Genomic DNA, 22138 nt, shown 5'->3' on the forward strand with positions numbered 1-22138 from the left:
TCCGTGGAGTCGTATTGCCTCAATTTTCTTTTATCAAAACTTCTCTCTATTTTTGCTTCCGCTTGAGTATTGAGGTGCATTGGGTCATCTAAATAGGAGAAGGCTATCGATTTCGCAAGAAATTTGTTGCGACTCCTATTCACCTCCCTCTAGTTGCCAGCCTCATTCCTACAATTATCCGAACACCGAACCACTTAACATTTGGAATTCAAGCTGCAGAAGCAAAGGAAATGTGAGTCAATGCCTCAGTCCAAACAAAGAGAGTGAATAAAGTGACAAGGAAAATAAAACGAGATGTGTATTACTTCCTCCTTGAAGTATTCTGTATAATTTCAACTCATACAACACTTGAGGATGCTTTGTCTTGAGGGTGACAGGTGGAACAATACAAAGATACAAAAAGAGCCTAACATGAATTTCATAGCATCGCATGACATCACATAAAGTTCATAACTGCAGTGCAGTTAAAAGTTGAAGTTAGAAGTCAAGCAATGAGTTCTATCTAGAACATCATTGATTCTTCCATGTGTCTAAAACTCATCACCAAATCTGATATTTAGACAGCAAGAACTAAACTGGAACAACTAAACAAAAGTTTTCCCGACAACATACCCTCCACAGAACACGTTCTGAACCTGCTTTTTTTTCGTTATATATTACCAGACCAAGTGCAGGGCCAGCCCTGAGGGGGATTGAGCAGGGTGGCCGCTTCAGCCCCCAAAACCGAGGGGTCCCTCCCTATGTACCTATGTATAGTGTATATGTCTAGCAGTCCGTATGATAACAGATAGAACTAGGCTCAAAGTAGCAGCTAGACCTAGCAGTCTGTACGATACGACACATGTGGCTTGGTTCCTCCGGTCTATAAAAAATCAAGTGACCTGCATGCCTAGCCTATTTGGCCATTTGATTGTTTCGTGTTTTCTTCCATCCAGGCAGTCCAGTTTCCTATATTCTGCGGGACCACGACTCCAAAGCATTCTACATGCTAACAACTTCGATCGAGGACAAGCGTCAGCCATTGCCATATGAGTTTTCATCGCTGGTTTTTCTCCTCTATAGTTTCTACTCCACCTCAAATGGATCCGACCCTTACTCAGATCGCACGTTTAAAATATGGAAAGATCTCCGCTCGCTCTGGCGATCAATGGGTCCGTTTCGGTTGTGTAGAATCAAGAGTGGCAACTAAAGGGGAGGTGAATAGGCGCCACAACAAATTTCTTGCGAAATTGATGGCCTTCTCCTATTCGATTACCCAACACACCTCTACAAGAGAATCACAATAAAATGCAACACAAGTACGTAGCAGAAAAACTACACCTACCCTAAAAGTCTGGAGACTCTGGAGAAAGATCAAAAACCAAACATGAAGATTCAACAAAAAAGTGGGTCTAATGGTTGGAATCGAACACTATGTTCCACAGTAAATCAATTCATGACTCATCCCCACATAAAGGTTGAATCTTGAGAAAAGATCACTCAAGAATCAAGAGATGAACATCAGGTGAAGATCTCCAAGATGATGGTCAAAGGGTAAGAGAATTCAAGACCCTATCACATATGCATGTGTATGTGAATTTTATGCCTTTAGCATCAAGAAGAACAACCTCTACAAGGCAAGGGAACCAAAAGAGAGAAATTAGAAGGAGAGGAATTCAAACATATGTAATAAAATAAACTTCATTACTCAAAGAGGTTAGTCCTATTTTAGACAGATTACAAAGATTTCCTCTCAAAACTCACACATATTATATAAGCTAAGCACTCATCCTCCTCTCCTCTAAAATCCTGACACAATGCTCTCATATATGTGGCACAGTGGGTTCAAATGGCTGGTTTATCCTTTCTCATAGCCCTACCCCTCTATTTATAGGTCTAGGAAACTTGACCCCAAATTTCCAGTTTTTTTCCAAAATACCCCTTTTTTGTAGTACACTCCTACCAACCATTAATGGTATTTTGGTCTATTTTCTTCTTCTTTCATCAGACGGCCTTAGCGACTTTACGACTTAGCTTCGCCTTGACGCAAGCTTTACGATAGTGTCACGTACTCCTCCAATCCTCACACGATTTTAAGGCCAAACTGTGAAACCCAAGCATACTTCTCAAAGCGTGACTAGCCACCACTTGCTTCCACCTGAAGCAAGCGCTCTGATGGTGACACATGTCCTCTGTCTTGCGATCTTGACCACCGACAAGTCTCTCCCGCTCCTGGTCCCTTGGGCTGCCTTATCACTTGCACCAGCATCCCCTTCGCTTGACTTTGACAACACATCGTCTTCATCCTCCGTTTCATACTTGGTTTGACCATCATGTGTACAGCTAGGATCACCCTTGACTCTACCTGATCCTTCTTGTTCATCAGGCACCAAGCACCAGCTTAGCCATGATCACCCGTCGTCGACCGCCAAGTTGCATCTGCCACCAGCACACCTTGAAACAGGCAAACACATTTCCACACTCCAAAACATCACCATGTTAGCACAAAATCAAAAACTTCAACTCAGATCACATCCTGCAGAAAACGTGAACATTGGATGTTCCAGTGTGTTCTGCTCCTGAACACCAAACCACCCGGTTAGTATAGTACTATATGTTCCAGGAAACTTTTGCTCTCTGTAAGAAAAGGTCCAGTGAAAGCTTTCGATGATCTCATGCCTATCACCGGATAATCCGGCATGTGCCAATCCACCGAATCACCCTTTTGCAACCTCTCTGCAACAAAAGGTCCAACGCATTCTCTGGTGTTCACAAACTCAACACCGAAGTATATAATCAAACATAGTGCCAAAAATCTCATGTCTGTAGAAAATACTCCGACGCTCTTTAAGTCCATCACTGGACCATGCGGTGTTTGCTTCCATTTCTACTTCAGCGCTGAAAATGTTTCAGTGCTCACTTCACCGTAACACCAGACTATCCGGTGTGGTCAAAAACCCACACACCAGATGTTTCGGTAAGGCATAATTTTCTAGACTCTAAAACAGTCTGCTTCAATTCAAACTTTAGTTAGCCATAAACAAGATCACATATAAATAAACTCATGCCAACCAAAATCATTTCAAATCCAACGTTGTTAATGACTCATCATATGCAAACCAAGACACATTTCAATTTGGTTTCCTAGGTTGCACGATACGAGGGCGCCCCCCGCGTGCACCCAATCATCGTCATCACAAAACCTGAACGTGAGTGCCACCTATCACAAAAGCACGTAGTCGATCGACCACCAACAATTGAACCCAGCCGTTAAGCAGTAATCAGCCAGTTGACAGCGCAGCGTTTGTGTTGTGGTGTTAGCACCTGCGAGCAGATAGCTCCAAAGCCATATTATAGCTGCAAGCTACCTGCTACATGTACTGGTGGGTAACTAGAGTTGCATGCAGTAAGTTGTACATAGGCATGCAGTTGTAGCTGATCGAGTCAATATTTCTACCTAGCTAGCATGCATTAACGTAAGCATACGTACGTGTACACCAATCCCTCACAATTTTGTTCCCACAAGCATTTATGATAATTTTGTTCCAGCAAGCATTTACAGTAAGCTAGAACAATCTTGAATGCATCTGTCATAAATGCTTACCGTAACGGACGTATTCCAGGTTGTTCCAACTTACCGTAATAGACACATTCTAGGTTGTTCTTGCTTATCATAAATGCTCGCGGACACTACCAAGAATATTATCTTTACAACTGATATATAAATATTTCAATTTTTATGTTCAATGGAGCCTTCCTTTTTAGTTTCGCATAGGCAGGGGCGGACCCAGTGTTATAGGAGTGGGGGCATGGCCCCCACTCATTTTTGTTGATTTAGTGGACTGTAGATATTTTTTTACTGTAACTCTAATGTTACTGTAGCTAACAGGCCCCTGCTCAATTTTTGGGCTAGGTCTGCCCCTGCGCATCGGGCCACTGAAATCTCAGAGCCGGCCCTAAAAGTGTGTTAGTGAAATACATTAACGAGTGAGGTAAGCCGGCATAGCTGACAGTAAGCCAAAGCAAACAGTTATTTAAGTTCTTAGTCACCTGCATTATCGGGTTCATAATCATCTGCAGACAACTAAAATTTACCAAGTACCTCGTGACAAATTATGTGCTCTCCTTATCAATATTTTCAAAAAGAACAGTGGTAAACAATGTTGGTAGTTTGCAGAGTTTCCTGGTAACCATCCGAAATTCTATTATGCAACCAAGAGAGACATCCAAAAGAAGGGGAAAAGGGATTATTTGACAGCCTCACATACAAACTACTGTGATCAAGATAATTTCCGGTTTTAGGAAATATATAGTTGTGCTTGCTTGCCATTACAAGTAACAAATTTGGGCACACCATATTTGAGAGGAGGAATGAAACTGTCTTAGCATCAACCCCTTATCTAGTTAGAATTGCTTTCAAAACATTAAGTTCATTTTTATCACAAAGACATGTCCAATTTGATGCACTTTGAGCCCGAAGACCACTCGAATGGCCCATGAAGAGCTGCTCAACTGTAGATATGCATTTCTTCTTTACCTCGTATGGCGGTGGGCGGCCATCTTGAAAGTAAAACTGCCAAACAACACCAACAATTCAATCGGCTCACTCGCCCATGTCAAATGTCAATTCAATTTCATGCAAATTTGGCAAAATGAGAAACGATAAGTGATCCAATGGATGGGTCACGAGGAGTGTACATACGGTATGACCTCCTTGGTGGCATGGGTGGTGGCCGGCTGGAGCGGCGACCTTGGAGAAAGCGGAGGCACAGAGGCTCCCCTCTGCAGCATCATCGATGGAAACATTGAGGCGCCCGGCCCCCCGTCCCCGCTACCTCCGCTCGTCGTGTCCTTCATGTTGCCCACCAACGAGGCAGTGTCTAAAAGCGAGAATCAGTGTGCGAATGGGGCGATCGAGAACCGTGGGCACCCACGGTGGCAGCTGCAGACCCTGACATTTTGGTGGCCCGAGGCGAGATTAAAAATGAGGCTCTATTAAATATAAATTTCGAAATATTTATATAGTACAGTGGCTCAAAACAATAGTATTATATTATTTATATCAAACAAATAGCAGTTACATGTATCATATTAAAAAAATAGCATGCCCAAGTACACAATAACATAAACAGATAAAATAAGATGCAGATGAGACATATGAGTATATGACTATATGAGAGGGTAAAATAAAGACATACTTCTAAGTCAAGTCTCTGTATTTTTCAACACCAAGATTAACAATCACGACTCCATCACCCAACTTGAAAATAGAAGCCAGCTTATCATAAATCTAAAACAAATATAAGAATATGATTATACATGTTAGAGACAATGAATGTAGCTAAGCTTATAAAGTAAAATAGCATATGAATGTAACTTTACATGTGGAGATCATCTGAAATAATTTCTTCTAACATTTACAGAAGTGAAGTCACTAATGATGGTATCAATATCAATCTCATATAGCAAATTCTTCTCAATACATAAGGTCGCCAAACCAGTTAGCCTTTTTTGAGACATTACTGGCCTCAAATAGTTCTTCGATAACTTCAATTTTGAAAAGATTACTTATTTACTGTACCTGTGACTGTGGCATCAGCTGAAAGAAGCTTTTCAAAATTGAAGTTATTGAAGAACTATTTGAGGTCAATAATGTTTCAAGAAAGGCTAACTGGTTTGGCGACCTTATGTATTGAGAAGAATTTGCTAGATGAGATTGATATTGATACCATCATTAGTGACTTCGCTTCTGTAAATGTTAGAAGAAATTGTTTCAGATGATCTCTACAGGTAAAGTTACATTCATATGCTATTTTACTTTGTAAGCTTAGCTACATTAATTGTCTCTAACATGTATAATCATATTCTTATATTTGTTTTAGATTTATGATAAGCTGGCTTCTATTTTCAAGTTGGGTGATGGAGTCGTGATTGCTAATCTTGGTGCTGAAAAATACGGAGACTTAACTCAGAAGTATGTCTTTATTTTACCCTCTCATATAGTCATATACTCATATGTCTCGTCTGCATCTTATTTTATCTGTTTATGTTATTGTGTATTTGGGCATGCTATTTTTTTATATGATACATGTAACTGCTATTTGTTTGATATAAATAATATAACACTATTATTTTGAGCCACTGTACTATATAAATATTTCGAAATTTATATTTAATAGGGCCTCATTTTTAATCTCGCCTTGGGCCACCGAAATGTCAGGGCCGGCCCTGGGCTCGGCGACTCGGCAGGGAGACGGATGGCCAGACGGGCGCGACTCGCGAGCGCGATTGGCGTAATGGCGTGACGCGTGACTGCGTGAGTGGGCTGCGGGGGGATGCGACTCATGCGAGTATGCGTCGCAGCGTCGGCTGCCGGCCTCATAAATGGGCCCCTGGGTTTTGGGGGCCTAGGGCAGCTACCCCGCTCGCCCCCCCAGGGCCGGGCCTGGCTGCAGGTGGTCCACCTGCAACAGCAACGCGCTCACGTGCGTCGCCGCACTCAGATCCGCAGGCCCCACCAGAGCCTCCACCATCCCAGTGTTGGACCACTTGCCTCCTCCTCCACCACTGTCGCCTTTGCTATCAATCTGCTCCGGTGAGCAATCTCCGATTCGATCTCGTGGGAACCCTTATCGCCCGTTGGGAGGTGGTCAAGTCTGACGCTGCTCCTGTTATCGAACACTGCCTAGAGAGGGAAGGGGAGGGGAACATGTCCTGGTTTAGGGGGCAATTGGATTGGATGTTGTTTAGTTTTTATCGATGGGAGCTTGTAAGATAGGGAGAGAGTTATGGTGTTTGGTTTTTATTCGGTTTTTTATTAGATAGGTGATGAGAGGGGAAAGGAGCGGGACACACGCACGACCAACCTATACTTTATATAGTAGAAATTTGCTTGTTCTATTTCGTCATTTGTGGGCTAGTCTCCTCTCTTATAAATTTAGATGTTGCTTTGAGCATTGGTCAACAAAATTAGCTCATGCTACTATATTGTAATTTTTTCAAACAGAAGTATATATCTTACTCGATAGTTTTCTAACGGGACGCACTAACCCTATAGATGGAGAGTGCAAATGACATAAGATATATTTTCGTTTTTTAAAATCTATCATATATATTGGACCCATATAACATATTGTAGCCTAACAAATATGACACTAAGATTTCTAACCCGACAAATAAGATATTAGATTATTTTTTTCTGGGTCCGTAATGGTTTTCTACGACCTTTGTCGATAGATTCGACCATGTGTACACATTGGTCAGAAAAAAAACCCATATTAGCTCTCAAAAGAAAAAAAAGAAAAAAAAAAGTCCAACAAGAACCCGTAGGCCGTAGCGATCACAATCGCGACTGCTACCTGGACCGTCCGTTCTCCATCGGACGCTGGAATGGTCTCCACTACCACCATCGTCACTAGTGACAACCAAAACGGACGTGGGCCCACGCGTCATCCACCCTTTCCTAGTTCCCTTCCTTCCCCACCCTTCCAGAACCTTCCCGAACCCTTCTTGACGACCCCTTCGACCCCGTTTCCAAGCAATCCGACGCTCCACAACCTTCGAAAACACCCCACGCCTTCTCGAACCTTCCCCCCGTCCTACACATATATATACATCGCGCAAACGTTCCTCCCCATCACAACAACAAAAGTCGATCAGGATCACCCGAGAAAACGAAACACCGGCTCCAAGAAAGCTTGAGGCAGCAACGACAATGGCGTCTCGTCGCTGGTTCGCGTACGACCCCTACGACTACTACACCACCACCCCGCACCAGTACCCCTACCCGTACTACCACCATCAATCAGCCCCTGACCGCAGCGCCGGCGGCTTCTTCCCCGACGCCGCGGACACCAAGCCGGCGGCGAGGGCGGCCGCTCGACCGAGAGCCGGGTCGTCGAGGTCGGTCTCTATTCCAGTCCACTTCGTCGGGTCCGACCCGGAGCCGGAGCGGGAGACGGCTAGGATGCCGGCGCCGGCGGCGGTTCCGAGGAAGCAGGTTCTGTCGGAGGAGGAGGCGGCGGTGAAGCTGCAGGCGGCGGCGCGCGGGTTCTTGGCGAGGAAGACAGTGCGGGCGGTGCGCGAGGTGGAACGGGAGGCGGAGGAGGTGGCTCGGAGGGTGGCGCGCGAGGCAGAGGCGCCGCGCGTGGACGCCAGAACGAGGATTGCCGTCGGGGAGGAGCTCATGAGGCTGCTGCTGCGGCTCGACGCGGTGCGCGGCGCGCGGGAGTACCGAAGGAGGGTGACCAAGAAGGTGCTCGTGCTGCAGGACGCTGTCGACGCCCTCGAGCCCAGGCTGGCGCCGGCACCCACGGCGGTGGCGGAGAAGCCCGATACCGCGGACGTCTCGCCAGCCGTCGAGATGGCGGAGATGGCGTCGGAGCTGCCGGACGCCGCGGAGCATGGCGGTGAGACGGAACCGAAGACTGCGGCCGAGATGGAGGTGGACGGAGGCAGAGCCGCCTGCGAACCGGACGCGGCAGAGGAAACTGAACTGGCGCAGGACGGCGCGAATATTGGGGCTGACAGGCCGGTGAATGCGGACGCGGAGGGCGAGTGGGAGATGGTGACGGAGGAACCCGGGCCGGCGGCGTCCTCCGAAGCGGCGCCGCGGCCGCAAGAACCGGCGGGGGAGGAGATCAGGAGGACGGCGGAGGCCGGTGCCGCCGACGCCCTGGACGCGAGGAAGGTGATGGAGATGGTGGCGGCGCTGTGCGAGCGGAGCGCGCAGCAGTGTGCTGTGATCGGCGCGCTGGCGGAGCGCGTGGACGCGCTGGAGCGCGCCGTGAGGCGGGTGGAGAATGCCGAACGGCGCCGGCGGCGGGGCAAGAAGCTCAGAAAGGAGGGCAGGGGGAGCAACCACCGCAAGTACTACAGCGAATAAGGATTAATGACAACAACAGGCACTAATAACAGATTTGAATTTTCAGCTTTTTCTATATCCAATGTATTGAGTAATTGCGACCATAGAAATCTGCCCTTGCTTGTTTCATTGGGTTTGTAATTCATATTTTCATTGTTTGATTGCTTGAAAATTCTGCACTTGCTTGCATCTGAAAATCTCATTTATCTGCCTTGTGTCACATCCAGGGTTCATAAATCGACCTGTTTTTTGTTAAGTTTAAATTTAAAATTCAAAAATTTAATAATTTGATCAGTTTCTATCAAATTCCACTAAATTAAATTTCGGGAAATCATATGGCACACCTGATGTGCTCAGGTCGTATTCAGATCGATGCAGATGCTTCAAAGCAAGCGAACTCGTAGAATCTTGCATCAAGCGAACTTGTAGACGCAGAGGAGGCAGCGGAGAAGAACAAAAAGTGGAGGATGCCGAAGCATCAGATCGACTTCATCCTGTCCTTGGACGTCGCCGGAGACATCTCCCCCAACATGGACAGGATCCACCGCCTACCCGTCTCCGAGGAGGAGGTGGTGATCCGAGCCGGGGACCTGCAGGGCGTCGCCGCCAGGAACGAACTCCGGCGGATCGAGGGAGACGCAGCAGTGGGTGAGGGACCAGCTCGAGAAGCACGGCTACGTCCTTGTCGATCAGCAACAGCAGCTGGATGCTTACCTAGTTCGATCCGGAAGCAGCAGCCTACGATGGGGGAACAAAGCAATTGGATTATCTTCGCCCACTTCAGTAAAATTTCATTACCCGACGAGCCTCGCACTTTTTCTGTTCATCACCACGGCAATGGCGATACGCAGATTTGACCGTGAATAAACCTTTTTAATCATAATGCCAAGCCACCCAATCACTATGTTTCCTCCTAATTAAGGACCTATTTATTTAGATTTATGCTTCTGTCTTCTCTGAAAAGCTGTGGTTTTGGCTTTTTTAAATGCTGCTTTTAACCCACGTATAAACCGTTAACTCAACGGTTCTGAAAATCTGTTAACACCGGATGATCTAGTAAGAATAGTAATATTAACATTGGATCACGCGATGAGTACACTCTCACAAACTAGTCGTTCGAATCTCACTCAAGGCACTATGAACACCAGACACTCCGGTATATACTGTAACATCATCACCAGACATTCCGGTGAGTACATTAGTCATCCGAGTTAACATCTTCTCTGTGTAAATTACTCCGGTGCTTTCTCCGGTACTTATCAATTCATCACCAGACTATCTGTTAAACAATTCTCAACCATCCGAGCCAAATGCAGCCTCTTTTGAAAAATATGCTTCGCTGTACACATAACTTCATCACTGGACCATCCAATAGCTTGAGCTTTGCCTGACTCTTTGCACTTTTTATTGTCCGGTGTATTTTTCTGTTGTACTCTTGCTTCATCACCGGACTATCTAATGCCTTCAAAATCTTCTACCCAGAACCAAATGCTCCGGTGTGTATTGCTTGTTGAACACCAGATCATCCAGTTAGTTGATCTTCAACTCTTGAAACTGTCTTTGCTGGAATTGCTCTGACGCTTCTACCCATTTGACACCGGATCATCCGGTGAGGTAAAATTTCCTCTGTCTGTATGCACTATTCATTATCCGGTGTGTGCAACACATTTAACACCGAACCATCCGGTGAGAAAAAACTCTTAGGACTTCTCTAATTCAACCAAACCTTGTACCTGCTTCGATGGCTTCTTTATGTATTGCATCCATGAGATCTACTAACATATATTCTTAACAAACATGGTAGTCTTATTGACTATGTTGTCATTAATCACCAAAATCACAAACATGACCTAATAGAGCTATTTTTCTTACAATCTCCTCCTTTTTGGTGATTAATAATAACACAATCAAAGTAAATGACAAATAACAAATGATACCAAATGTAAAGATTATAAATGAGCATAAAGTCTTACCACATTGGTTTGATGTATGTTCTTACCAATCAATCCCCCTTTGTTGTGGCTTCCCCTTTCTCTATTGTCACTATCTCACTTGATCGACCTATGCAAGAGCTTCTCTTTTATCGATCTAGATGTCTTATGTTGCTTCTAGCATCTTCTTCTTCTCTCCCTTTGTCCACTTCGACATTCTTAAACCATCTTGCTTGTTGCTACAATCTCACTTACCTTGTTACTTGCTTCTTACTTTGGTCATCCAAATTCTCCCCATTTATCAACAATCTCTAAAAATAACTATATGCACATTTGAACTCAAAGAGAAAAACATTGGAGAACATGTGAGAGAATTTCACAAATCATGATTCAATTGAAAGTATATCAATTGATGGATATCACTACAAATGAATGATACCAATTATAGGGTACAATACTAATTGTAAGCTAGGAAAGCACATGGATCATAATTTATGAAACTCATATAATATAGTCTAAACTCCCCCTAGATGTGTGCATACATATGATGAGAATAAAACATATACACAACTAAACAATATGTCAAGATGGAAAATTTAAGCTATATTATGCATAGAGATAGCTTAAATGAACAAAGATTTGACAATAATACTAATTGAAGTGTTTGAGCATTGCATACCTCCGGGAACATGTTGATTGCTCTATGAGACTACAAAAGATATCACTAGCAACACATGTTAGTCTCAAAATCACAACCTATAGGATATACTCCTCCTAAATGTGTGCATACAAGTGTTGAACACTTGTGAGATATATGAACTTGTTATTGATAACAATGGGTATTTATCCTATATATTGGATCATGACATATAAAAGATATCAAATGTAAAACTAATGCAATGTAAAAAACCTACAACTAATAAATCATGTAGGTTGCTCATGGATAAGAGAGAAACACAAGCAACCTACCATATGAGATTTATACTAGGCATTTCAATAAATTGAAATAAGCACATGCAATCCTAGATAAGATAAATGATTAAGAGGTTTTTGCATTTATCTTAAATATCTTTGGATGGGAATTTGGGTATATGATGTTTATGATCTTCATCAATGCGTTTAATTTTGTACACTTGACTTTTTTGTTTGAACTTTTACTTTATCTTGTGAGCCAAGTCTCCAAATCCCCCTTAGACTCCTTGGGCTTCAAATTTTGTTTGGAAACCAAACCGATTGGGCATCGTTCATGTTGGTGATGACTTCCTTAGGCACCTAAATAGATTGGTTCCACCTCCAATCCTTTCTCCCAACTATGTGTGCAACCATCTTGCCATTTTCCTTCTTCTTGAACTTGTAGTGGTTACTTTTTTATCTTGTTCTTATAGTTAGGCTTGGTGTAGAGGTTGGAGGTCTTGTTAGAAAGGTTAGCCATCTTCTTCTTTTCCTTGGTCTCCTTCTTCACTTGCTTGCATTGGAAGAACTTGTGACCTTCTTGATAGCATTTGAAATATGTCACGGTTGACCCCTCTGTAAGCTTCTTCACTATGAAAGCACGGTTATTTTGAGGAGGTTGAACATGTCCTTTACCCTTCAATCTCACCAAGTCATCTTTGAGCTTCTCCACTCTTGTTTGAGCTCACCATTCTCTTGTACAATGAGTTCATTAGATTGTTCTACAATAACATTCTCAACACAAATCTCATTGCAAGGAGTGAGCTAAATCATCACAAGAAGTGAAAGCATTTACCTTAGGATTGTAATTAAAAAGAGAGGTACATTGCTTCAAAGGAACCTTAGTTTGAGGTTCAATACACTCAAATTTAGCCTTAAGCTCTTCATGCTCCTTGTTTAGCAAATTGAATTTGCACAATAATTGTTCATAACTGAAAACAAAGGTAGTATGAATATCATCGAGAGTATTGAATTTTCTTAGTTCTTTAGATTGTTTCTTTAAGGCCATTTGTTGCACATTGATCAAAGAAAGGAGTTTGACTCTTCGTCGTCGCTCACCCATCTTCCTATACTTACAAAATGTCTTGGCTCTTCCCCTTGTCTCTCTCTTCTTGATCTTAGCTTTCTTCTCTTTCTTGATGTGATTAATTGTTTTGACCAAATCCTTCATGAAGATTGGGTGATCAATCTTGGTATTGATCTTCTTGATGTTCTTCTCTACTTGTGAGATGAGCTTGACAACTTCGGGATCCATCTCTTCATCATTTGAGGTGCTTTGCTCATCTTCTTCATAGCTCTCTTTATCTTCATCTTCATCATCTTCACTTGAGCTTGACTCTTGATCTTGTCTCCTTATCTTTGCCTTCATGTGTTGACATTAAGCTTGCTTGCTTGTGAGAGCAAGGTTCTTGGAGTTGGATGAGGAAGAAGCTTCCACCCCTAAGTTCATTGTCATCTTATGGGCGATGATCTTGCCAAGCACTTGACTTGAAGTCATCTTCTTGATGTCATTATTGTCGTAGATGATGGAGACTATCAACTTGTACTTTTAAATAAGAGTTTGAAGTATTCTTCTCACCACTTGATCATCTTCAATTGGCGTTAAACTTAACTCATTGATCTCATTAACAAGAATATTCAAACGAGAATACATATCATTAGCATTTTCATGGGGTAGTTGCTTGATGCCATTAAGCTTAGTAACAAGCATTTTCATGGAGTATACCTTAGTCATCCGAGCAACCATATTTTCTATGTAAATTGCTCTGGTGCCTTCTCCGGTGCTTATCAGTTCATCACCGGACTATCCGGTGAGCAATCCTTAGCCATCCAAGCCAAATGCAACATTCCCTGGAAAATATGTTTCGGTGTACACATGACTTCATCACCGGACCATTTGATGGCTTGAGCTTTGCCTGATTTTTTGTACTGTTCATTATCCGATGTATTTATCCGTTGTACTCTTGCTTCAGCACCGGACTATTTGATGCCTTCAGAATCTTCTGTCCAGAACTAAATGCTCCGGTGTGTATTGCTTGTTGAACACCGGATCATCCGATCAGTTGATCTTCAACTTAACTCTTGAAATTGTCTCTGCTGAAATTACTCCGATGCTTCTGCCCATTTGACACCCGACCATCCCGTGAGACAAAATTACCTATGTCTGTATGCACTATTTATTATCCGGTGTGTGCAACACATTCAACACCAAACCATCCGGTGAGAACAAAACTCCTAAGACTTCTCAAATTCAACCAAACTTTGTCCCTACTTCAGTGATTTTTTCATGTAATGCATCTATAAGACCTACTAATATCTATTCTTAACAAATATATTAGTCTCATTAACTATGTTGTTATTAATCACTAAAATCATTAACATAGCTTAAAATCACTATGTTCAAATTTGTAGACCTAAATGACACAGCATGATAAATTCAAGACACTACTGTATTTTACTCTTATGAAAATGAACGTCACGCACGGGCACTTAATCTACTGAACATCCAGACTGTCAGCTTCATGAATTAGGAGGAAAAGAAAATAGAAATCAAGGTAGTGTTCCATATCTGAAATTTACAGGATAGGCAAGCCATATCTGAAATTCACAGAATGGTCAACAGTAGAGGCCAATTGAGTAGCCAATTCAAAAAACTGTCCCTAGGACAATATTGCCTTAACATGTTCACGATGGCTAGACTACAACATAACACGAACAACAAAGCTGTAGTGCTGATATCTTCTTTGTACATGCAACCTTCACTCCATGATCCATCCATGGTAGGCTCCGTTCCTTTCTGGCAGCATGGAGGGCCTCTCCATTTCTTCTGCTGACGAGGACCAAAGGTTGGATGATAAGCTCTTTGGATGCTTGCGACTTATGATTGTCCACACTTCCTTAGGCAGGCAACACCTTCTTCCTGGTACTCCTGCCTGGTAATCCAGAACTCAGGTGCATCCTGTGCGTTCAGAACAGTAAGTACAAAAGTTTATTTGTTAGCAATCAAAAACAGCACAATATGATGATACAATAACAATGCTACATGGCAATTGGCATCATTTCTTGTGTTCATTTTTCTTCAATTCTTTACTGTGCCCCAAGCTTTGCTCTGCAGAAACTTCAGCATGAGAGCTTCAGCATGAGAATGCATGTATAGGACAGAAAAGTGAAGATGATGAGGGGGGAAAGTACCTTCATGATTCCAGTAAGTACGGTACCTCCCAGGTAGACCATGTGCTTTATGCGAGGAGGATCCTCTATCCGCAGTCGTAATTTCTATGCACACTTAAAGCAGATGCATTATCATAGAAAACAGAGAGCACATGTTATTAATGAGAAGAAACTTAACGTTACGGGAAATGTCTGTTTGATTGCAATAAGCCCATGCAATCCTATCTCCTACATGCAAAAAGATAAAGCAAAGTTCATGGAAATGCAATGCTGTAATTTGCAATCGATAGAAGCTGCGAGTGTAGAACAATAACTACAATTATTTTGTCTACCGTAAATTAGGAAAACAAATATTACCGTAAGCCCATCCTTGTTTCCCTTTAGAACTATATCCAGATAGCAATCAAGAATTTCCTTCTCCAGCCTACAGAAAAAGTATCAAATTGTTAGACATATGCAACCTACAGACTAGTAGATTAAATTGTAAAAGTAAATGTTATTCTTGCATTCCTTTAGTAAAACAAAAACACAAAATGCAAGATATGTATATCCTAATGAAAATGAACTTCAGGATTCTAATCGTACCGGCTTAGCAGACCAGGATACATGGTAATTCCTCCACTAAGGACAATATGTTGATAAAGCTGCAAAATGTGATCCAGTTCTAATAAGAACAACATACAGCGTGCAAAGTATAAAAAAAAAAATCATACAGCATGCAATGCCCTTTCTAAGACCAACCCCAACCGTTTCCTTCCCTTCCCACTCTACAATCCCTTCACGACAGGATTCCCTTCCTATATTCATTCCCTTCAGAATCTTACACTCCAACAGCATTCCCTTCCCCGTTCCCTTCCCCAACAGACTTCCAATATTATATAATTCTTTTAACCCCAACCGTATTTTCACTTGTGATGCGTATACATGGTACGTGTACGGTCGTATGCAGTACGGGTGAGAGTGGTGCCTGTGTACAAGGCTTCCCTTGGAAGGAAATGTGGTACATTTCGACTGCCTTGCAAAGGAAGCTACTCACGGTTGGCTTCGAAGGGAAGATTCGTAGCACTATAAAAGGGGCCGGCCTCCTCAAAGGGGAGTCACACTTCTTCCACATATTGCATATACACAATGAACTCTTCAGATTCGGAGGAAATGCTAATGTTCTCCTCGGATTCGAGTGATGAAGAGGAGGAGGTGCTTTTGCTTCTCGCCATCGAGGAGGAACAAGCAGCAGCGGCGGGTCAGAGCCGGCAGCGTGGGTCCATGCCGGGCCATGCGGTCATAGACCGTCACCACCGCGAAGGTGCTACTAGGCTCTACAACGACTACTTCGCCGACAACCCTGTGTACGGTGATGTCCTGTTCCGGTGGAGGTAAGTTTGTATTCGTAATGCAGGACGTATGCAACAATTTGTACACTTAATAACGAATGTTTATGGAACCAGGTTTCGTATGACGCGGCGTTTGTTCATGCGAATTGCGGCCGCTGTGGAGCAGCATGATGCATGGTTCCAGCAGAGCAGAGATGCAACCGGGAAGCTCGGCCTTAGCCCATTGCAAAAAATGACAGCGGCGATCCGTCAACTAGCGTACGGAGTCAGTTCTGATGCAGTTGACAAGTATGTGCGGATCGGGGTGAGCACGGCAGTGCTGGCATTGCGGAAATTTGTGCAGGCTATTGTTGAGCTGTTCGCAGATGAATATCTCCGTGCTCCCACTGAAGCAGATACCGCTCGCCTCATGGTCGAAGGCTAGCGGCGAGGGTTCCCCGGGATGCTGGGGAGCATCGACTGCATGCATTTGGTATGGAAGAATTGTCCCAAAGCGTGGCATGGCACATATACGGGCCATACTCGCAAGCTTTCAATAGTTTTGGAGGCGGTTGCATCGTACGATTTATAGATTTGGCATGCTTTCTTTGGAATGACTAGTAGTCTAAATGATATAAATGTTTGCACCGGTCTAACTTATTTACCAGGCTTACCGATGGGACTGCGCCAAACGTGTCGTACACTATTAATGGTAACAGGTACGACATCGGGTACTACCTCGACGACGGCATTTACCCCGAATGGGCGACCATAGTGAAGGCAATTCCTGCACCAAGAGGCAACAAGAGCATCCATTTCTCCGCCATGCAAGCATCTGTCCGCAAGGATGTTGAACGTGCATTTGGTGTCTTGCAATCTAGGTTTGCTATTGTCCGCGGACCTGCTAGAGTATGGGATCAAAACACATTGCATAATATAATGACCGCATGTATCATTATGCACAACATGATAATTGATGACGAGCATGGAAGCGCTTTCATGGAGTAGGTGTTCGACTTCATGGGGGAACCAACTCAAGTGCATCGAAATGCTGATCAAGGAGTCCTGCATTATGTCGAAGCCACTCAAACTATTAGGAACCGTGCAATGCACCACCAATTGCATGACAACCTTGTTGAGCACCTCTGGAGCCTGCATGGAGCACAGTAGCTGGATACCAATTATGTATTCTATAATTTAGTTTGTTGCATGTAGTACGGGTTTTATGTCGTATGGTACTTAATGTTTCGAAGCTTCTATACTTTAGTATGTATCGTGCATCAATGTTGGTAGTGTGAACTGAGATGTTCGGCCTATGTGATATTGAAATCAATTAGCAGTCAATGTAGCAACTTCTATGCATAAATTCATGAAGTACCGGCCATCCTACCTTTCTTGTTTGCTCACGAACCGAAGAACTAGTTGTGTCTAATAAATATTACAATGCAAAGTTCTATGCATAAATCCAGCAAGTAACGGCCATGCAATGTTTCAAGGTTGCACACTGAAACAAGAACTAGTTGTCTCTGATAAATATTACAATCCGAAGGAGAAGAAATGTTGAACCGGCGTTTGGAAAACTGCTTGTAACAGCAGATGTACGTCAGAACAGGAAACAAGCTACGAATGATCCTCTAGGAGCTTCCACCATGCCAATATGTCTTCCTGGCGCTTCCTGTAGTACTCACGTAGTGGCCTGCTAACACTGTCCAAGTCCACCTTCATAATACGTTCATCTTGATCATTGACTCGGACCGTCGCTTGCAGCCGCATCACCTTGAGCTGTTCCTTCTTCAGCTCAACCATAACCTTCTTCGTTTTGCTGAGGTCCTGTAGATGTCGTTCATACATACCTCCGGAAATGGTTGGAAGTGACGAGGTGGACGGTGACTTGCGCGCACGGGTAGCTTTGGCTTGGTCACGGCCAATAGGGCGGGGAAGGTCCGTGGAAGCATTCGAAGCCGCATCATTTGGGGCGTCATTTGGGGCGTCGTTGCCCGCAGCTTGGCTGCACTGGGCTTCCACAACATCCTGGACCTTCTGTGCCCTTGCTGATTCGTGTGCGTGCCACTTAGGGTGGTCGGCAAGCATCACCCAACAGTATGTGTATGCGAATGGTTTGCGCTCAATTGCCTTATAAGCCGTGCAAGCTCGAGCCATCTGCATAAACATACAAGTCAGTACGGCCGTAGCAATCATGGAACATTCACATTGGACAACATAGGCGCAACATTTGTTACCTTGTCACGCTCATTGGTGCCGCTCGGATTCAACTGCTCTACATGTGGTTTATCAGCGCTTTGTCGGACCTTGGCATCATGCTTTGCTTCCTATATGTGTTGAAGTACTTTGCGATGCGTCCCCAGTGGGTCTCTTTCGACTGATCTGTCCCCACAACCGGATCTTGGCTCACATTTAGCCAAGCCGACACCAACAACTCATCTTCCTCGTCTGTCCACTTGGTTCTATCAGTTTTCGGCTCCACCTTCTTCTTCTTCTTCGAGGTAACCTTCTTCCTACCCTTCTCGTCGCTTCCCAAGCTGAACTGCCCTACCTCCGAATTTCCACCCGGATTCACAGACTGTGAGAACTGTGAGAACTGTGAGAAGTCTGCATCGGGAACGTTAGAGGACCCCCTGGGTCCCCATCTCCGCCCCCCAAGTCATACGGTCAAAACCATCCTGAAGGATACTCTCATAAAAAGGATCCATACCGCCCCTTCAAATAAGTTATAGTAGAGAATTTATGAACATGCAAAGACTGAATATGGGCACCATCATTGAAGTAAGTGTAAGCATAGCCTCACAAGACATGTATAAGTACTAAAGGCATTGAACCAAAGCTATTGACCCCCTCAAACCCTTATGTACACTTCACAGTACCGAATGGCCATTTTTGTAGCTTGCACAACAATTTGTTTTCTAACCATTTTGCACAACAGTGAAGAGCTTCTATACATCATAGTGAAATAGCACAACCATTTACCTATATGTACTGCCATATCTCAAACAGCCGTAAGCACCAATCAAAAAAACATTGTCCTTGACTACAAACACCACCAAAGGCTTCTGCAAACTATTGAAACAAGAATATAGGCATACCATGCCCTTTCAAACCTTATGTATGTGCATACAGGACCAAGTACCTATATGTACTGCCATATCTCAACCATCCATAAGCAACAATCAAAAAACCATGGCCCTTGACTACAAACACCCGCAACTGCTTCTGCAACCGTTTCATACAACAATATAGTCATAGCATGCCCTTTTAAACCATATGTATTTGCATACAGGACCATTTAGCAATATGTACTGCCATATCTCAAACAGCTGTAAGCAACAATAAAAAACATGGCTATTGACTCTAAACACCCCCCCCCCCAACTACTTCTGGAAACTATGCATACAAGAATATAGTCATACCATGCCCCACAAAATGTGGACAACATTCTGCTACATCATTTCAACTATTCTGCACAAACAGATATCTAAACAAAAGGAACATCATCATTCAAATGGCCACACAGGGATTTGCATTCATACATGAATCCAATTCAGTGGCATAACACAGATGAAGCCAACAACAATGCAAAGTTCAAAGGTATCATTTCAACTCATAGCAGCAGACACATATCGCAGTAATGGAGGACAAGAACCTCACTACTTTGAAACCTAACAGGAGACCAGATTAAAGCCGCCACGATCTATCAGACTCAACGGACACGTCATCCTCCGTACTGGAACAAAGCACCTCATCCGTGCTCCATTCCGAATGCTCCATGCCATCTCCGTCGTTGTTCCTGGACGGCCATGGGTCTTCTTCCTCCCCCACGCTACTCCTATCCACCACGTCAGTAGGCAAGGACTCAGAGGACCGGCGCAGCGCATCCTGCACCTGGAAGACGAGGTGACCCGAATCGCCGGCAATGGCATCCACCTCTAGCAGTGCCATGTTAAGGTCCATGGCCGCCGGTGTGCTCTCTGGGCTCAAGTTGTCAGTTGTCGTTCACTAACTTCTTCAAAGCGTCGGCCGCCTCCTGGACATGGTCTTGCATCATGGAGACTAGGGCCGCCAGAGCTGCCGCGTCCATCTACAACATCCACCACGGGAATCCTATGAGCTGGAGGACAAACCATCCCCGACGGCACTGCCTGCTCGCCCCGGGCCCGTACCCCGTGCGCCCTACCACTACGTCCGCCGCCGCAGGCCGTTGCCCCGTACCCCCCAACCCCTCCGACGGCCCCATCAGCCCACCCCTTGGCCGCTACCCCGTTGCCCTTGCCCCAAAGTCCTCCACCGCACCAAGTGTGACTCCACCAAAGTAAATCGACCGACACCGCAGCCACCCCACCGCTGCGCCGGTACCCCAAGGCCCCCGCCCGTCCCTCCGCAGACGATGCACGGAGGCCCCTTCTGACCTAATCGAATCCGTACCCTATCCATTGACCACATCCATTCTTTGACCTCCCCAACCCCGGATCCAGAGGAAGCAAAGGGGAATACGGTGGTACCTTTCGTCGATTCGACTCGTCGCCACCTGGTCGCCTCCAGGGACGTCGCCGCTTCCCTCCCTGCGCGCTCGAACTGGCCACCTACCCCAACTCCAACGCGCGCCCACCCTTGCGCCGCAGTCCTCCCTGCTCGCGCCAGCTCCGCCTGTCCTCTCCGTGTCTTCTGCACCAGCGCGCGACGCCAACGGCCAAAGCCTTCCCCACTCGCCTTCTGCGCGAAGGGAACGGAGAGAGGTTCCCACGGCCAAGGGAACCTCTCTCCTTTCCTGTCCCGCACCGCGCCGGGAAGGGAAGGCGTTGGGTGTCGTCTCGTGTTCCCGTCTCGGGCGTTTTCCCATCGCGACGGGAATGAGGTCCGGGACAGGAATCGGTTGGGTTCGGTCTAAAGAACTATGACAAAAAGCAGGTCGGATGGGCAACATAATTGATACTTCAATATGGTTCCAGCCCCCTTCTGAGATTTGACTTAAGTGGAGAAGCATATATGCATTAAATATGACAAACATTTAAAAGTTTCGTTGCACTGCAAGCCATCCAAGTAATACAGAAACACAAATAACTATATGCATGTATAATGATGAGATAATCTAGAAAAACAAGCTGATCAAGTTGTCATATTCAAGATGCAACATCACGAGCTCTACCAAACTACTACAAAATAAAAAAGCACCTATGCTTTAATTATCTAGGATTATGTTCAGACGACATGTCTCTGAAAGTCTAAATCGACTAGTGTCCTAGGACTAATGTGTATCACTCAATAACTATTTATCGGGACAGGCAATATATAGCCCATCATTTTCTCCAATCCATGTTTCTTCTAGAAACTTATGAAAATAAAAAAAAGTGAAAATGTTGGACTGGCAAATGTAGTGTATGGTACAAGCAAGATCGTATACCATCATCCGGTTGTCAATGTCCATTTCTTGAATGCAATGGAATGCCATATCTGCCATCCAATCACCTTCGACATCTATCAGTTCGTGTTCAATAAATATATGATCAATAGATACAATACTAAGCCCTACCCATACAGGGTCGAGTGATTGTACTGTATAGAATAGGTAGGATGTCACATCAACTCGGTCCTTAAACGAGCCAAGTCAAATATCTCCATATGGAGCCTGCCACACGGGCAGCATTCCTCCTGAAGCCCATCTCACCGACAGCGCTCCGACTCCCTAGGCATTCTCGAAGGAACCCTGATTTGCCTCAGCTCTACCCCAACTCGGGTATTATCATTATCATCCAACAGGGTCTTACCCAACCATAACCCACGCAACACCAACACCAAGTTTTACACCTTTGAAAAGCTAGATATGATTAAGCATGAAGTAGCAGTAAAGACTATCGTCCTAAGCATGCTAATAACAAGGTAATCGCCTGAGCTTAAGTAAATGGACTAAGGCGAGATCCTAA

The 22138-nt window shown here is 44.5% G+C and overlaps 2 protein-coding genes across 2 annotated transcripts; one reads left to right on the forward strand and one right to left on the reverse strand.

The window, feature by feature from the left end:
* Positions 1–7594: 7594 nt before the first annotated feature.
* On the forward strand, positions 7595–9021 carry LOC133887512 (uncharacterized). Its single transcript, XM_062327491.1, has one exon. The coding sequence runs from the start codon at positions 7694–7696 to the stop codon at positions 8861–8863; it is 1170 nt and encodes a 389-aa protein (XP_062183475.1). The 5' UTR covers positions 7595–7693; the 3' UTR covers positions 8864–9021.
* Positions 9022–14844: 5823 nt separating this feature from the next.
* Positions 14845–21696, reverse strand: LOC133886389 (actin-related protein 2-like). Its single transcript, XM_062326105.1, has 4 exons — positions 21619–21696; positions 15481–15539; positions 15253–15319; positions 14845–15000 (listed from the first exon to the last, which is right to left on the reverse strand). The coding sequence occupies exons 1-4, from the start codon at positions 21673–21675 to the stop codon at positions 14845–14847; spliced, it is 339 nt and encodes a 112-aa protein (XP_062182089.1). The 5' UTR covers positions 21676–21696.
* Between the last annotated feature and the right edge of the window lie 442 nt (positions 21697–22138).

This window comes from Phragmites australis, chromosome 12 (assembly GCF_958298935.1).
Source record: "Phragmites australis chromosome 12, lpPhrAust1.1, whole genome shotgun sequence".
NCBI lineage: Eukaryota > Viridiplantae > Streptophyta > Magnoliopsida > Poales > Poaceae > Phragmites > Phragmites australis.